Here is a 15,796-nt window from a genome sequence, read left to right as displayed (position 1 = left end):
AGGGTTTATCAGAGAGAACATAAAGCCTTGGTCTTAACCGCCGCACAGACAGACAGACACCTTTCAACTGGAAACAATCGGGTCATGCCCAGGGTTATGCTCAGAAGTGTGGCATGTTCCGAAAAACGAGGAGCGCTTATTTGAGCGGTGTTTGCGGAAAGTCTTGTTGGTAGCTATCTAGTTTGTAAAACTGCATTATTAACGAACAAATATCAGACAGTAGATACATTTGTCAATACTGAATCTAACCGAAACTGAATTCCAACACACCTGAGTTATTTGAGACCATAACGAGTGTGTAAAATAAGGGTGATGTTTCGTTCGTTCTAGCCATCCACCCATGATTTCGACTCCAAATTTTCAAATGAAAAGTAAAACATACAGTCTTATCAGACGTTTCCACCTTCAGCTCAATGCAGCTAGCGTTAGTTAGCAAACTCAAACAGGGAACGTCGTATTTAGATACTAGAAATCCAGAACAACCGGTAATTGTGGCTAACGTTGGCTGGACTAGCTAGTTAACTTGGCTTTTGCCTACATCCCTAATCTTGCTAGCCAGCTACCTCCGTCCGTCCGGGACAGGGCTGGATATTGCTACGTCGTTCCGGTTTCGGTGTGATGTGTCAAGGCTCGCTTAGCTCAGGCATCGTATACGTTGAGGTCTGCCGTAAAACATTGTACAGTGTCAGCGGGTTGCTAAATAGCTAACATGGATAACTCTGGAAAAGAGAAGGAAGCCTTGGCTCTTCTCGCTGAGGCCGAGAAGAAAGTCAAATCCTCGCAGTCTTTCTTTGGGACGTTGTTTGGGTAAATATTGCTCGGCCGGTGACTGTAGCTACTGAGCTACTCTAAGCTAACTTGCTAATGTTGAGGCGGAAGAGGAGAGACCAAAAACGGTTCGAACTAGCTAAGGAAAATTCGGGGATATGTTTGTGACTCAACTAAGTTTTAGGCCTGGGCAAGTTATGCAAAAGTAATACACCATTTGTTTGCTACACTTGAAAAATGTCACCAACCTTATCTCACTAGCTAAGTTGCAGTAGTTCATTATACCATTCAAGTTGCAATGTTACGCTGATTGACATAAACTTATAGTTCGCTGACTAGTCAGGCTAGTAAGCTTGCTTGTTTTTGTAACCATTGACTAGCAAGCTAGCGAATGATTGATAGATCGAGAACTGCCTTCCTCACTCGCCCCATAGCTACCTGTATGTAAATATAATATCAACGACGGTTTGCCATAACTCGCTTTCAAATAACGAGCTATGTACACTTTTGTAAATGCAGTTAGAGGCATAGGCCAGAGTTTTCTCCGCTGCCGAGTGTTTTACTGTCAGCTGATCTCGCGTCATTGGACTGTAAACAAACACTCACCTGACTGGTGCTGCAATCTATCGCCAAAGTGGGATTTAATTACGGTATATGCTTGAATAATAATATTTAATAAATATGACAACGTACAGAAATACATCAGCAAAACACAACACTTGGGGTGCTTTCAATTCCCTACAGGATTTAGAGATGACTCTCCGCAAAACCTTAAGATACTTTGTAAGTACTTTGTTAGGTAGCTAACTTAGTTCCACAAAAATGTCAGCGTCTCGCTGGCTGGAAATAGTCAATTGTTACTAACAATCTTATTAAAATGACTGAATGGTTTCCTCCCTGGGCCGTTATAGCATAGACGTATACAACTAAAATCGGGTTGTCTGAATACTTTGTTGAGGTAACTAACCTGACTATAACACACAACAGGACTAAGCAATATTGTATCTAGGATACTAAATCACAATATTGATTTTTTTTAAATCTATGATTTGTCTTTTTCGCGTGAGGTCATACTTAAACTTGAAGTGCATATTATGACTAGGCGTTTTTTTTTCCGGGTAACTAGCATTTTATGGTGTATGCTGAGATGTGGGGCTTGCTAGGTACACGTTGTGCAGATTGTCAAGATGTGTCATTTGGGGTGCACTGAGCAAATTCACTGGCGTTTTCAATTCCGCCCTTTTTGGTCTTGTTTTCACAGAGGCTCCTCAAAGCTGGAGGAAGCATGTGACATGTACGCACGGGCAGCAAACATGTTCAAAATGGCCAAGAACTGGAGTGGTAAGCGATCCATTATTAAAATGGCCTTTAGAGAGTAACGCTCGTTTTTGTCTAAATCGTACTGGTCTTTTTTTGTCTTTTCTGGCATGGTAGTCATAGTGTTGCTTAGTGTGTGGGGAATATGTCGCCTCTGTACTGGGCAGTCTGCAGGTTGTCGGGGTTTGGGTTGTCACAGTCCGTGTTGAATCCTTTATTTCAGCGGCAGGCAACGCGTTCTCGCAGGCAGCGCGACTTCACCTCCAAATGCAGAGCAAACATGATGCTGCCACCAACTTCATCGACGCTGGAAACGCTTTCAAAAAGGCCGATCCACAAGGTAACGACTTCCTTCAGACGTAGCCGAAAGGAATCTGTACAGTATCTCTTTGTTGGACTGCCTATCTCCCATTTCGTAATGATCTGTTATTGATATTTTTATTGATATATTCTTTCATTCATATATATTCATATATTCATATTGGATATGTCCCCACCAAAATTCATCAAAGCAGTTGTCAGACTTTTGTTAGTATATATTGGATTTTAGGTTGTAAATGGTTATTTCTCCGGTCATAAAAAACACAATGTCATGTGTTCATCCTGATCTTAACGTCCTAAATGTATATCAGTGGTAGCTTGAAAGTATCGTTAATGTTCGTAGAACAATTTATTTTCTAATAGAAGAACCTGGGGAAGGGGCTTGGTTGGAGGTAGCAGTTAAGTTCAGTATTGAAGCTTTTTTGAAAAGGTGTTTTGCATAAGCTTGTAATGTCCAACGAGACATTTTCACAGGAACTTATTCCATTTAGAGAATAACCCATGGTGCCAATAATGGTAACAAAGCAATTTTACTATGAGATTTTTTCCTGACTAAATTAACAATAATTCCCCCTGATTAATTATGTGGCAGAGAGTAACTTGTCCAAAATGTCCATTCACTGCAACTCACTGGCTTCTCTTCTCCACAGAGGCTATTAACTGTCTGAACCGGGCCATTGAGATTTACACAGACATGGTGAGAACCCGAGTGTCATCCCCTTATCCACTGTTCCACTCTGTTTGCTATTCACACAGCGGTGTGCTTCCTTGCCTGCAAGCAGACCTTTCCTGCAATAGTCATTGATCCATAACTGTCACTGAACACTTCTGCTATCAACTGTATTTGCTGAAAACGGTGCATGTCTGCTGTCCATGATTCATTGCAGAGTCACGACGATTAGGCTTAGGATGAGTTCATAGACTCCATACAACAGTGTCCCTTTTATAATGTGTTTCATTGTAGTAGCCTTCAGTATAACTTGTTATACTCATTTTATAACATGGGTTTTGAAACGAAACCATACACAGCTTTTTGGAGTCATAATAGATTGTCAGAATAGTTTGAGTTGTTTATGTTTGACTTTAGGCAGGTTGTATTTTCCCAATGAAACAGCATTTAAATTTTTTGTATGCGACTAAGGTCATACAGATTTAATAGATATATATATTTGTCATGCAGATTAAAAAGAGACTTTTTTTTGCAATTTGGAATAATGAAATTTTTTTTTTTTGGGAGAGAGTCAAACAGTGATCTCTTGTGTTTTGCATATACTCTCTTCTCTCTGTGACCTCTTCTTGTGCAACTTTGTGACATTACAGGGTCGTTTCACCATTGCAGCAAAGCATCACATCTCAATCGCTGAGATCTATGAGACCGAGCTGGTGGACATTGATAAGGTCAGCCTGGATCATATTTCAGCACCCTGCACATTGCACCTGATGTGCTCTTTGCACTTTCTCAAAAAATGTGGCCTGTGTCAATGTGAACCAGGACTCCTACACTCCTTAGGAGTCTTAAACTTGCCTGAATTAACAATGCACTTCTTCATCAAAGCCTCTCCTGCCACCTTGTGGACAAAACCATGAGAACAGGACAATTCAGAATGTATCTGTACATTGAGATGTATAGTGATACTTTCACATGATAATGCTTTCTCCATGTTAGTTTGCTTTTAGCTTGCAGTGTAATACTGCCCATTTCAAGGTGATAACTTGGCTCAGACAAGTAAAATATGTATGCTGATTCACAGATGGAAACGTTTTGCTGTGTTTTTGTGCAGGCTGTTGCTCACTACGAACAGGCAGCTGATTACTACAAAGGAGAGGAGTCTACCAGGTATAGAATATCTATATGCACAGAGTCACTGCAGTCCTTCGGGCCATGCTGATATGCTTTGGTGTAAGGTAACACAGCTCTGTCTGTCTCTCATTAGCTCTGCCAACAAGTGCCTTCTCAAAGTGGCGACCTATGCCGCCCAGCTGGAACAGTATCAGAAAGCCATTGAGATCTATGAACAGGTAAGCCTTTTGACCTGTCCTAGCAAATGCATTTCTAATTTTCCTTTCATGCTTCCTGCCTGCCTCATTTTTTTAATATATTTGGTTGTTTGTGAGCCCAGATTGGAACCTATGCCATGGATAGCACTCTGTTGAAGTACAGCGCTAAGGACCACTTCTTCAAAGCGGCACTCTGTCACTTCTGTGTGGACATGCTCAATGCCAAGGTGAGCTCTCAGACCGCCACTTTGTGCCGGGCCAGCAGGCTGCCACACCGCCCCTGTTCTCACACTGCTCTCCCCTGCTCTCTCGACCCTTTAGCTGGCTGTGCAGAAGTATGAGGAGATGTTCCCAGCCTTCTCAGACTCGCGAGAATGCAAACTGGTAAAGGTGGGTCTGTTTTTCTGTTACATTTTTTTTTCCTTCCCGTAGTGCTGTTTCATTTTCTTTCGTGTTTCATGGAGCCTCCACGCCATCAGGCAGTTTTCACTGGTATGCTCCATATCAAGCGCGCTGTCGCAATGTGACTTTAATCTGCTGAGCGGTTGTCTGGCTAGGGTTGATTTTGTTCCCATCATTTTACAGTTTCTACTCTAGTTTTTACCCCACTAGGGTGGAAATCATTTTGCAGTCACATGGAACCAACCCAAAATCTGTTTCTGGTATACAATTCCTATATGGACACACAATGCAAAAATCACAACTATTGTAAACAAATTGTTTAAGGTGATCTTTGGTTAGGGAATCTTGTCACAGCATTGTATGCATTGTCTGTTTAGTGTGTAACTCTAAGCTTGCTGAAGATTGCTACCCATTTCAACAGAAACTGCTCGATGCCTATGAAGAACAGAACGTTGACGCATATACTGATGCGGTGAGTTTTTCTCTAGCTCAGAATTATATTTAAGCATTTATTATTTGGTATGCTTTCCCTCCAATGTCTCCCTTGTACCTCCTGTTTCACTTCTGCCACTTTGTCTCTTTTGACTGTACCCATTCTTTGCCACATTGAAATACAGTGAATAGTGTCACTTTGTACAGTTTTCTCAAGTAAGACTTGTTTAAAAGATTAAAACACCATTCTGGCTGTTAGCTATAAAAATGGCAGTAAAGGCTTTTTAAATGCATTTTAGTTCTGCCCTGTTGTTTATGTCATTATTTTGATCATGATCTCAAGGTAACAAGCAATGTATTTAGTCTTCAATGGCTGTAATAGTTTTTAGGAATGTGAGAGTACTAAAATCTGTGTTATTTGTAGCTAAATAATCTAAATCAGACTTGTTTGTAATTTATAGTGTAAAGTAGTCTGTAAATTCAAACTACCAGTAAATACTCTAAATTTGATGTCAGACTGCATGTTTTCCTGAATGCGCTTTGGAATGGCATGTAGTTTAGCATAGATATCTGCCACGCCTAGCGAAAGTCGTAGTCCACAGGAGTACACTGAATCAGTCTGTGTGCTTTACAAGGGTTTAGCAATGCACTTTTGTTTAACAATTGATGTGAAAGAGCTTGTATGGTTCATGGCGTAATTAGTCTTCTTTGTACCTTTGTACTTGTTTTTCTTGTTTTACCTGCACTGTTTTCAATGGCTTGTGTGCCTGGTTCTGTCTCCCTCCCTCCCTCCTTTCTCAGGTGAAAGAGTTTGACTCAATCTCCAGGTTGGATCAGTGGCTCACCACCATGCTGCTCAGGATCAAGAAAACCATACAGGATGAAGAAAGTGACCTCCGTTAACACCCCGCCTCATCATTCTCTACCTTCTTATATTCCTCTGGCTGCTCCTTTCACCCCACCTCTCTTTCTCTCTCTCTCTCTCTCTCCTTTCTCTGTTCCTCTTCCTCTCTTTCTGCTGCAACATGGCTACCCCCCCTGCCCTTCTCCCTGAGTCTTCCTTCCTTTTTCTAGCCATGTCTGTCATTCATGCCTTTACTCTGCCTTACCCTCCAGTTGTAACATCTCAGAGCCCCACTTTGATCCCTCTCTTTGCATCTCTATCTGTGGCGTGAAGTTTGGCAATAATGGTCCCTGGCACAGACCCTAACAAACACTACCTGTAGAGCCCACGAGGAGGGGAGAGGGAGGGGGTGACTGAGATGACACAGCAAACCCTGCTGCAGTCAAAGAGCGATGTACAGTCACTCCGATTCTCATGACTCTAACAGCACATGCTTCCAGCCTGACTGAGAGCAGCTGCCATGTCAGTTTTCCACCTGTTGTACCGTTTTTTTCCTGTCTCTATCAACATTTACACTTGCCAGCTGGGCAGCATGCATCAGTTTAAAATTCTGGGCTTGCTTAGCAGATGACACAGCTTGAGGGAGATTAAAACTGTTTCACAGGGACAGAAATGGGCTATACTGTGTACATGTCAACTGGAACAGATAAAGACACACTATTCTTTTTGAAACTGATCCAATGTTTCTATAAAAGGCAAAAGCAAAAAAAAAAAAAAAGAAATGGCAAGTTTTTCTAGGTGCAAATACAATGGGGTGCAAACACGGGGTGCAGATTCAACTGGGATTTGGGGGGGGGGTCTCAAAGCCATATGATTTTGACAACGAATTCTGTTCACAGTCAGTACTTGTGTTGACATTTGTCACAGGGAGAGATGAAAACATACACACAAGAAAACTCACTGTTTCTAAGATGTGAAGGAGAGTGCATGAAGTTTCAGAGTGAAGCACCAGCAACCACATTGTTTGAGGATATTGCGGAGTGGAAACATGTTTAGTCGTGAGTGTTGTTTCCTGATCAGGTGGGGGTGACGTAGCAACACATTATCCTTTCCGGATTGGGAGGTCCGCAACGGAGCAGTTTTTCCGGTTTTAAGGTGTGACGCCTCGAAACTGCTAAAAACATCATATCAGTGAACAGCCAGGTTTAAGACTGGTGTGGAGAGTTTTGCCTTCTTTGATTTTTAAGTTTCTGCTGGTACTGCTAATGCCACCACGGAGTAGAGAGTGGACCTTGTTGACAAAACACACGTTTTTATTTCAGGAACGCTTTAGTCAGCTTGCTTCATTGATACTCTCAGTTTTCTCTACATAGTTGGATTACTTCGAATAAAGTGTTTTCTTCTTACCTTATTGTTGCTGATGTTTTGAGAGCAAGCCACAATGCTTATATTCGTTTTTTATTTATTTTCATGATTATCGCGTTTCATGTGTTAATGTAGCAGACTTACAAAGATATTAACGCGTTGTTTTTGAAACAATCTGAGAATTCACATCTGAATTTAAGTTTATAGCTAATTCATAAATCTTAGAACTCTATGTTAACCCTTGTCATGGCATCTGGTTTATTTAGAAAAAAAAGTTTGTTTCATACTGAACACTTAAGAGTACCGAGGATGAAGTTATAATTTAAGACAGTGCATCAGTCAGTATAGCGCACCTGCCTGTGACGGATGTGGTGACGCTGGCATGGAATGAGAATGGCACGGATAAAATCATGCATGTCTTAGTAGTTACAACTTTAGCCGAGGAGGCAAGTTGTCTTGACATATTTGTATATGATCTTACAGCTGTACATAAGGTATATTGCCATGGAAAACGAAAGGCTGATTTTGCAAGTCAAAAAACTCGGACCTAAATGGAGAATGGTAGTAGTGGCAGTAGCGTTCTCTCCTAGCACCGTCAAAACTGAGCAGAGCTTCCATCCACGCAACACTGGTATTAATAGCGAATGGTACAGCTCGCATGTGACATAAACCAAAACTCAATTTGTATGTACAGAAACTTATTACCGCATATTGTTCTTCGAAACCAACTATATTAAACAATTCTATGACTGCCTTGGTTGTCTGTTTGTTTTGTATGATCGTGCATCTTTTGATACTCAGAAATAGATATTAAAGAAGGTGGAGCTTTTTGAAACAGGTCATGTAGTATTTAAAGAAAGTCAAAGTATCAAAGTGTGTGATATAGTTTACTTTTCATTGGGATGGGGGAGATAATATAAACCAAAACGGTCTGATGTCGACTATCTCATCCCTGAATGTAAGTGTGACTACACATTAGTTTTCTATGTGGGAATCACGATACAGACGACCCGCCCAGTTCGCATGAATTTAAACACAAGGCAATCAACGTGTGAGGCAGTGTTGCGTCAAGGACTGATCACCTGCAGTCCGTACGCTTTGTGATACCACTTCCAGCAGAGGGAACGTAGCATGCTTAAGTTTGAAGCTACTATTATCGTTAATAAACTGAAATGATTAATTCTGACAGTGGCTTCGGCTATCTCGACATTTTGTAACGAAACGGCGAAAAGAAGATCTGAATTGATAATCACCGATCCACCGGAGAACTAAAGTAAGTAGCAAAGCATATATATCTTCAAAGACGAGTGTGGACATTGTGTTGTGGCCGTTTTAAGCAGTCTGAGGTGTTCAACAAGTGCATGTACCCCAGCCTAATAGTTCAATTTAAATTGCTTCATTCGTGAGGTGTTAGGCAGAATCTTTTCGTTTCCTTCCCATTTTAAGTGGAGCCTGGATCGGGGGGTAGCAGGTCTGGTACAATAGTAATAGCAAATAAATTGTGACAATGAAGTGTAGTAATACTCATGAAGTGTCAATCCGCCCAGACTTGCATTTTTGTACGCTGATGGGCGTGTCACCCCCATTGGACAGCTACTATACATTTGTGACCTTTTTTGTATTAATTATGAATAAATGGCCTCAGCGTTTGCAAAAATAATCCATCAACTAGCCAAAGAGTAGGACTCTTGAGTATCTTGACATTGTAAATTTAATTACAGTTTACAATATCCATTATTGTTGCTCTATTTGAATTAAGTAAATAAATAATTGAATAAAATGAATAATCCTGCAGATAACATTTGAATTATTTACGATTCAAAGAAAACATTACGTCTTCCTTGTCAGAACTTTACATAGCCTACGTACCATAGCTACCGTAATACTCTGTAATTTTGTATGTCATGACATGGTTTGCTCCACTCCACCTGTGCCAAAGACATACAATCGCTTTGTAACTGTATTTTACTTTCTATGCAAGATGGTGCACCAGTAAATGATCCTTACACTTTACTATTAGCGTAGGTTTTATTAATACACTTGATTTCCAATAAGTATGCTGGTTTGATAGTAGGTATGGTCAACCAGCCTGTTGATCAAAGGCTTTTTTCTGACAACGCGGATCTGTTGCTGCTTTTGAAAAGCAGAACTACTGCCCTGTTTGCCTGCACAGGGCCTGTGCAACTTTAAATTTGGTGGTTCTCTGTTTTGTGGTATTTCCAATGCGCTTAAAAAATGAAGTGATTTAAGACGGAATTACAACGCGAACACTTCCCAGTTTGAACCATTTCAGTTTTACCCCTCCTCTGTACAATATTCGACACAGTGGGTACTTAAGCTCATGGCACGGGTATACTTAAAATCGCAAGTGTAGGCAGTTTCCCACCCTTTTGCTCTTACATAATTATTGCAATCATTTAAGTCAGTGTTTCTCAACCCTCTCCTGGAGTACCCCCTTGCCCTGCATGTTTTACATCTCTCCCTGCTCCAACACAGCTGATTGAAACGATCAACTCGTTATGAACTCCTGAAGCTGCTTAATAACAAACTGATCATTTGAATCAGCTGTGTTGGAGCAGGGAGAGATCTAAAACATGCAGGGCAGGGGGTACTCCAGGAGAGGGTTGAGAAACACTGATTTAAGTGGTTTGAAATCTTTCATTTACAATGGTAAATCATAGACAAACAATGCATTTTGTCCTATACACAAACAATGTTTTTATGTTCCCCTCGAAATATACAAGTTAAATATATAGTTTATCAGTTAATTGGCATAAATAAGCCAGTGGTTTGAAACAAATATAACAAAGACTGAGCCTTTAAGGAAGTTTGTTCTCCTTTATTTCGAGGAAGGAATTTAGCTAGACGAAAATTACTTTCTTTTCATGCTTCTGCATGGGCTAGTCAGTTGTCTTCTACCATATATTACATGGGTGACATTAATTCTGAGAGGGTTGAATGGAAGTTTTTCACAAGGTGCATGTCTGAATGAGTTAGGAGCTTTCTATCAGGGCAGAAAGAAACAGAATCTTCATAGATTTTGGCTGAATATAACAGATTGCTGTCAGATGATGCAGTATTAGTATGTAATCATAAAAAATATCCCAATTGTGTTTGATAAAAATATTGGATTCTGTGAAATATTTAAAATGCACAGACAAATGCGAGGGGAAGAAAGTACAGTACATGTGGCAAAATAGCCATTGCATCAGTTCCTTCTCAAGTCAAGTATAAAATAAAACAAATTTCACTCATAAATTAATACATGGAAGGATTATAAAACATTTGACAATTCTGTGAATAATGGATTATGCTTCATATAAGGTTGACTGTGCACTACATTAAATACATCTTTCAGTTCTTTGATACAAAAAGCTTGATTAAACTGGGAACTGTACATATATATTATGTTTTCGAAGCAGGTAGTTGAGTGCCATAGAGAAAATAGATTTCCTTGCAGCTATAAGCCGCCAAAGCAACTGGTGTTAAAAAAGCTAGACTTAAATGCATGAGCAGTAAGTCCCCCCCCCCCCCCCCCCCCCCAACCTGTAATATGAACCAGTTAATCCTGTCTGGCACAAATACTGGATTCTTATCTCAGTGTAGTTTCCGCTTCTCTTACATTTGTGTGCTGTGCCTGCCTCGTTGCATCCAACAGATGCGCCATGGATAAGTAGCGGTTCCCTCTCCATGCTCATGACAGTGACCCGTGGGGAAAAGGAAGACAGCATTGTTCTTCTCTTGTCATTGTTCTTTCACCTGTCCTTCTAATTGATCTCTGATGACTCTGGATTCTGTGATAGGGGTGGAGTCAAGAAAACAATGAAAGTACCTGTTTAAGTGCACAGGCCCATCCTGTTTTATCAATGTGTCATATCCATAATTTATTTGTGTTTGTAGTTTGTACCTACTTCCTCTTCCTCATTGTTTTGTATCTGTATTACAGCTTCCATACTTCCTTATTATTTATTTGCTGGGATGAGAGAGGTGAGGGTACACAGGGTTGCTAACCTTACGTTTTCTCAACAAATAAGTTAAGATGGACAATCATATATTTTACTGACAACAGCATTTTTTTTCCAGGAATCTACATAATATGAAATGTACTTAAAATCTATTTAATGCATCCAATTTTTAACACCACTGTGCTGAAAGCTCAAACATGCTGTGTGCTGTCGGGTTAACCATTGTTTAAATGCATCATCTCTCTGCTTGGGTGGTTGGAAAGATCAGAGTCTACTGTCTTTGCTCTGCAACTTTTTTTTTTGGCTTTTTTGACAGAGGTGCTTGCTCAGCAAAACTTTCAGCATCAGCTATCTTGGATAGAAGACCTTTTTTTTGGGGGGGGGGGGGGGGGGGTATTGCAAGCTACAGTAGCTTTTAATCATGTGGACAGTGGGCCACTCAGGAAACGGCAGTCTTTTTTTTGCCTTTCTGCATCATCATATTTCACCATTAGCATATTTATGCTAGCAGCTGATGAAAATCACATTAACCCTTATCTGTTAATTACATACAAATTTATAGCAAAATGGGGCAGCAGTGTGGCATAGTAGAGACAGACACAGAGCTTGTAACCCTTGTAACCCAAGGTTTGCTGGTCTCATTCCCTGGAGGGCTGCTGCTGTTTTACCCTTGGGCAAAGTACTCAACCTCAAACGTCTCAGCCATGTAAATGGGTAACGTACAAATTTGAAAGAAATGTAAATCACTCTGGATAAAAGTGTCTGCTAAGCAAACATAATGCAAAACGTGCGGGTTTTTTGGATTTATTAACAGAGATAAGTTATCTTTTTATAGACTCTCTCCAAATGCAGGGACTGTTGTGTGTCATGCATACAGGTCATTTGATTTCTGGAAGTAATTACTTTAAAGAATACCAAGTGCTGTTCTCTGATAATAATATTGGCAGTTTACTATATAGTTATCATTTAATATTTAATCTTTAATTTTTATAGAAAAATGTATGTCAAAAAATTTGTAAATGACAGGGTAATGTTGCTGTAGTCTCCTTTTTTATACTAAACTAAATGCCCTTTAAAAGGGGTTGTAAATCTAAGGAAAGTCCAGAAGGTATTATTGTTGAAACCACAGCTAAACCTTTGTCCATCTGCAGCAAACAAAGGCCTATCAAAAAGACAGTTGAACTAAGCCATATGCTACGCAGTGCTGAGCCCCGCAGACAAGTTGGTTCAAAGGATAGCTCTGCAGAGGTGCTGTTCATGTTTGTTTAGTTACAATGCTGTTGCGTCTTTGTCTCTCTTAGGAGCGGCTGTGAAACAGCTGAACCGTGAGCACAAAAACCTACAACAACGAGCTGCTCCACCCTGTGACTCTATAGACCGCAGTCGTCCCCTACTGATCTGTTTCTCCTCAGCTGCACTCTACATTCCCCGGTAACTATGGCAGTAAGGATGAGGCACAGCAAAGTGCTCCTCACTCTAGCCCTTACTAGCAGCATTGGCTTGTTCTTCCTTTACTCCCCCCCTAAAACAAAGGAAGGACAGGACCAGGAGTGGATGTGGAGACCTGAGAGGAATGTCAACAATCCACCAAAGGTGGAGCTAGCAACTCCTCCTGAAAAGAAAAGCACCCCTCTGCCTGAACGCCAGAGTAAACCAATACCCATTGAAATCTCAGAGAAATTCAGGCAAGCAATTCCACAGAGCAGTGCTTTCTGGAACAGGAAGCAGCACTTTCTCTTCAAGCAGAATGACTTGGCAAGAAGTCTCAAAGGAAATGTGTCAGAATGGGAGAGACTGAACAAGTCCTCCTGCACTCCTGTGAGCAGGGAAATGCTGCGCACCAACATTCAGGATTTTGACTCCTACCCAGCACTCTACAAGGACTTCTTGCAAGGCATGGATTGCCGGGACCCGCCCATCCTGATCGACCAGCCCAGTAAGTGCCGCGTGGTGGACAGGCAGGGGCAGATTTTCCTACTCTTTGCCATCAAGTCGGTGCCCAGAAACTTTGAGCGGCGACAGGCAATTCGGGACACCTGGGGACAGGAGGGTGCGTACGAGGGAGGCTTGAAGGTGCGGATGGTATTCCTGCTGGGAAAATCTCCACCGGACGAGCCCAACCTGGACCAGCTCCTCCACTATGAGGCGCAGCATTTCAAAGACCTGCTGCAGTGGGACTTCCGGGACTCCTTCTACAACCTGACCCTTAAGGAGAATGCTTTTTACAGCTGGGCCCTGCAACGCTGCTCCCACGTGAAATTCATCTTCAAAGGGGATGATGACGTGTTCGTCAACCCGCAGGCTATGATCGACTACCTGCGCGCCTTGGAAACCCAGAAGGCCTCCAAGCTCTACGTAGGTCAAATCGTCACCAAAGCCAGCCCTTTCCGCGACTCCAAAAGCAAATACTACGTCCCCCACAGCTTTTACGAGGGCCCCTATCCTCCTTACGCTGGGGGTGGGGGGTTCCTGTTTGCTGGGGCACTGCTAAAGCCCCTCTACCAGCTGGCAGAGTACATTGCCTTCTTCCCTATTGATGATGTGTACACCGGAATGTGCTTCCAAGCGCTGGGCATCAACCCCGTGGTGCACAGCAGCTTCCACACCTTTGACATCCGGGAGCAGGACCGCGAGAACGCCTGCGTGCACAGGAACCTGCTCCTGGTGCACCAGCGCAGCCCTCAGCAGACCATGCGGCTGTGGAAGAACATGCTCAGCCCCCTGCTCACCTGCTGATGTCACTTCCTCCACCACCCTCAGAGGGAGCCACACCCTCAGCATCCCCACCTGGTGGCCACAGGAAGTGTATATTAGCATGGAACAGAGTTTTTACACCTCTGACAACAGGATGGGAGCTGTATGATGGCTGCAAAGCATTCCTGCATGTTGTTTTTAAGACCAAACTGTGTTCACATGAGTTGAAAGTGTGATTACATATGTGAACCTAGAATTTGAAGGGTGCTGCAGGTCTGTAGATTACGTGAACATCTCACTGTGGCTCATGGCAGAGGGAAAGGAAGAAAGCCACTTCAAAAAAAATTTGCTAGTCAATTTCTGGACCCAGCATCCTGAAACGGAGTTGCCTCTCCTGCTCCTCACCTCTGTAGAAGCAGTACTGATGATGTAAAACTGATGTGTACGGGAACACACAGAGGAATATGGGGTAAAGCCTCACGCCTCACTTTTACCATCAGAACCCAGTCACAGAGCCAGATTTTATATATCAACACAGCCCAGAACTGTATTTGCTTTTGAAAATCAAAGTAGGCCTATTATACACAATGTTTGGAACTGCATTGCAGATTATTCAGTATTTTCATTTTCCTTGTTACAAATACTAGCAGGACAAATAGATATAACAGTGCTTCACAAGACATACAGTACATGTCACAGGTGGTGTAAAAAGTCATTACAGCCAGAGCTGTGTGATATAGCCATCACGATATATCGCATAGCTATTTTTAGCTCAATAACCGCTATCCCCGGCATGTGGCGTTAGGCTTCTTCCCGTATGTTTTTTTCCCTTTAGTCATACCTGATGCGGGAGCACACCTCCAAAGTTCAGTGAAATGCCTCCAGGGCATAGAAATATCACTTGTATCTATATGTTGTTTAACTTGCCTATTAGCTTTGAAAAACACATAGCATATGTTTTCACTCTTTATCTTTGTAGCCATGCGTTTCTGTCTACCACATGGAAACAGCATAGTGCTGGTGCTGTGATATCAACATTGAATAGATACGAGTGACGTTTTTTCCCCCGGAAGCATTTCACATGGCCTTGGAAAACTGGAGGTGTGCTCGCTCATCAGGTATGACTAAAGGGAAGAAAAACATACGGGAAGAAACCTAACACCACATAACGGGGATAGCTTTTATTGCTTTAAAAATAGCTATGTGATATATTGCGCCGGCTATATCGCATAGCCCTAATTACAGCATCATATTTGGAAACAAATAACAGATTTGCATGAAATCAGTATATCACATCGACACGTGTATATGCAGCTCCATCATCCTGACAATTGAACTGTCTGATGTACTTACAGAATGATCAGAGGATGGTTTACACTCATGAAACCCCTGCAGTTATTTTGTTACATGCCCCTCATCTAGACAGACATTGTGTCCACTGGAGATGACTCTATGGATTTCGTTCCCATCCGGGCCTAAATTACGCAATCACCCTGGATTAGGGTTCATGTAGTCTCATACGCTGCTCTTTGAGAGCGATCCGATAATCCTTCAGGATGTTGGGTGAAAACACCACTGATCTGGATATAAAAGGAAACCTCAGGGCAGAGCTGGGAAATTCCAGCCCTGGAGAGCCTGGCCTCTTTTGTTCTACCTCATTTGTAAAGGAAGTCAAACCACCAGTTGATAG

At 41.9% G+C, this 15,796-nt stretch overlaps 2 protein-coding genes across 2 annotated transcripts; both read left to right on the top strand.

The window, feature by feature from the left end:
- Window positions 1–610: 610 nt before the first annotated feature.
- napaa (N-ethylmaleimide-sensitive factor attachment protein, alpha a) lies at window positions 611–8,195 on the top strand. Its single transcript, XM_036525122.1, has 11 exons — window positions 611–807; window positions 2,030–2,109; window positions 2,309–2,425; window positions 3,057–3,103; window positions 3,727–3,804; window positions 4,188–4,243; window positions 4,341–4,425; window positions 4,527–4,631; window positions 4,726–4,794; window positions 5,228–5,278; window positions 6,040–8,195. The coding sequence occupies exons 1-11, from the start codon at window positions 710–712 to the stop codon at window positions 6,139–6,141; spliced, it is 888 nt and encodes a 295-aa protein (XP_036381015.1). The 5' UTR covers window positions 611–709; the 3' UTR covers window positions 6,142–8,195.
- Window positions 8,196–8,521: 326 nt separating this feature from the next.
- On the top strand, window positions 8,522–14,960 carry LOC118775301 (N-acetyllactosaminide beta-1,3-N-acetylglucosaminyltransferase 2-like). Its single transcript, XM_036525138.1, has 2 exons — window positions 8,522–8,720; window positions 12,714–14,960. Exon 2 carries the CDS (start codon window positions 12,850–12,852, stop codon window positions 14,146–14,148), a length of 1,299 nt encoding a protein of 432 aa, XP_036381031.1. The 5' UTR covers window positions 8,522–8,720; window positions 12,714–12,849; the 3' UTR covers window positions 14,149–14,960.
- The last annotated feature ends 836 nt before the right edge of the window (window positions 14,961–15,796 follow it).

Source organism: Megalops cyprinoides, chromosome 3 (genome assembly GCF_013368585.1).
Source record: "Megalops cyprinoides isolate fMegCyp1 chromosome 3, fMegCyp1.pri, whole genome shotgun sequence".
NCBI classification, from domain to species: Eukaryota; Metazoa; Chordata; class Actinopteri; order Elopiformes; family Megalopidae; genus Megalops; species Megalops cyprinoides.
Note: the sequence above shows the minus strand (reverse complement) of the source record. Positions and strands in the feature narration are given on the sequence as shown.

What these genes read in the sequence shown, in the direction of transcription:
- napaa (XM_036525122.1), top strand. Translation starts at nt 710, where the DNA reads ATGGATAACTCTGGAAAAGAGAAGGAAGCCTTGGCTCTTCTCGCTGAG. An exon ending in CCATTGAGATCTATGAACAG is followed by an intron (nt 4,426 to 4,526) that starts GTAAGCCTTTTG and finishes TTGTGAGCCCAG; the next exon opens with ATTGGAACCTATGCCATGGA. An exon ending in TGGACATGCTCAATGCCAAG is followed by an intron (nt 4,632 to 4,725) that starts GTGAGCTCTCAG and finishes TCGACCCTTTAG; the next exon opens with CTGGCTGTGCAGAAGTATGA.
- LOC118775301 (XM_036525138.1), top strand. Translation starts at nt 12,850, where the DNA reads ATGGCAGTAAGGATGAGGCACAGCAAAGTGCTCCTCACTCTAGCCCTT.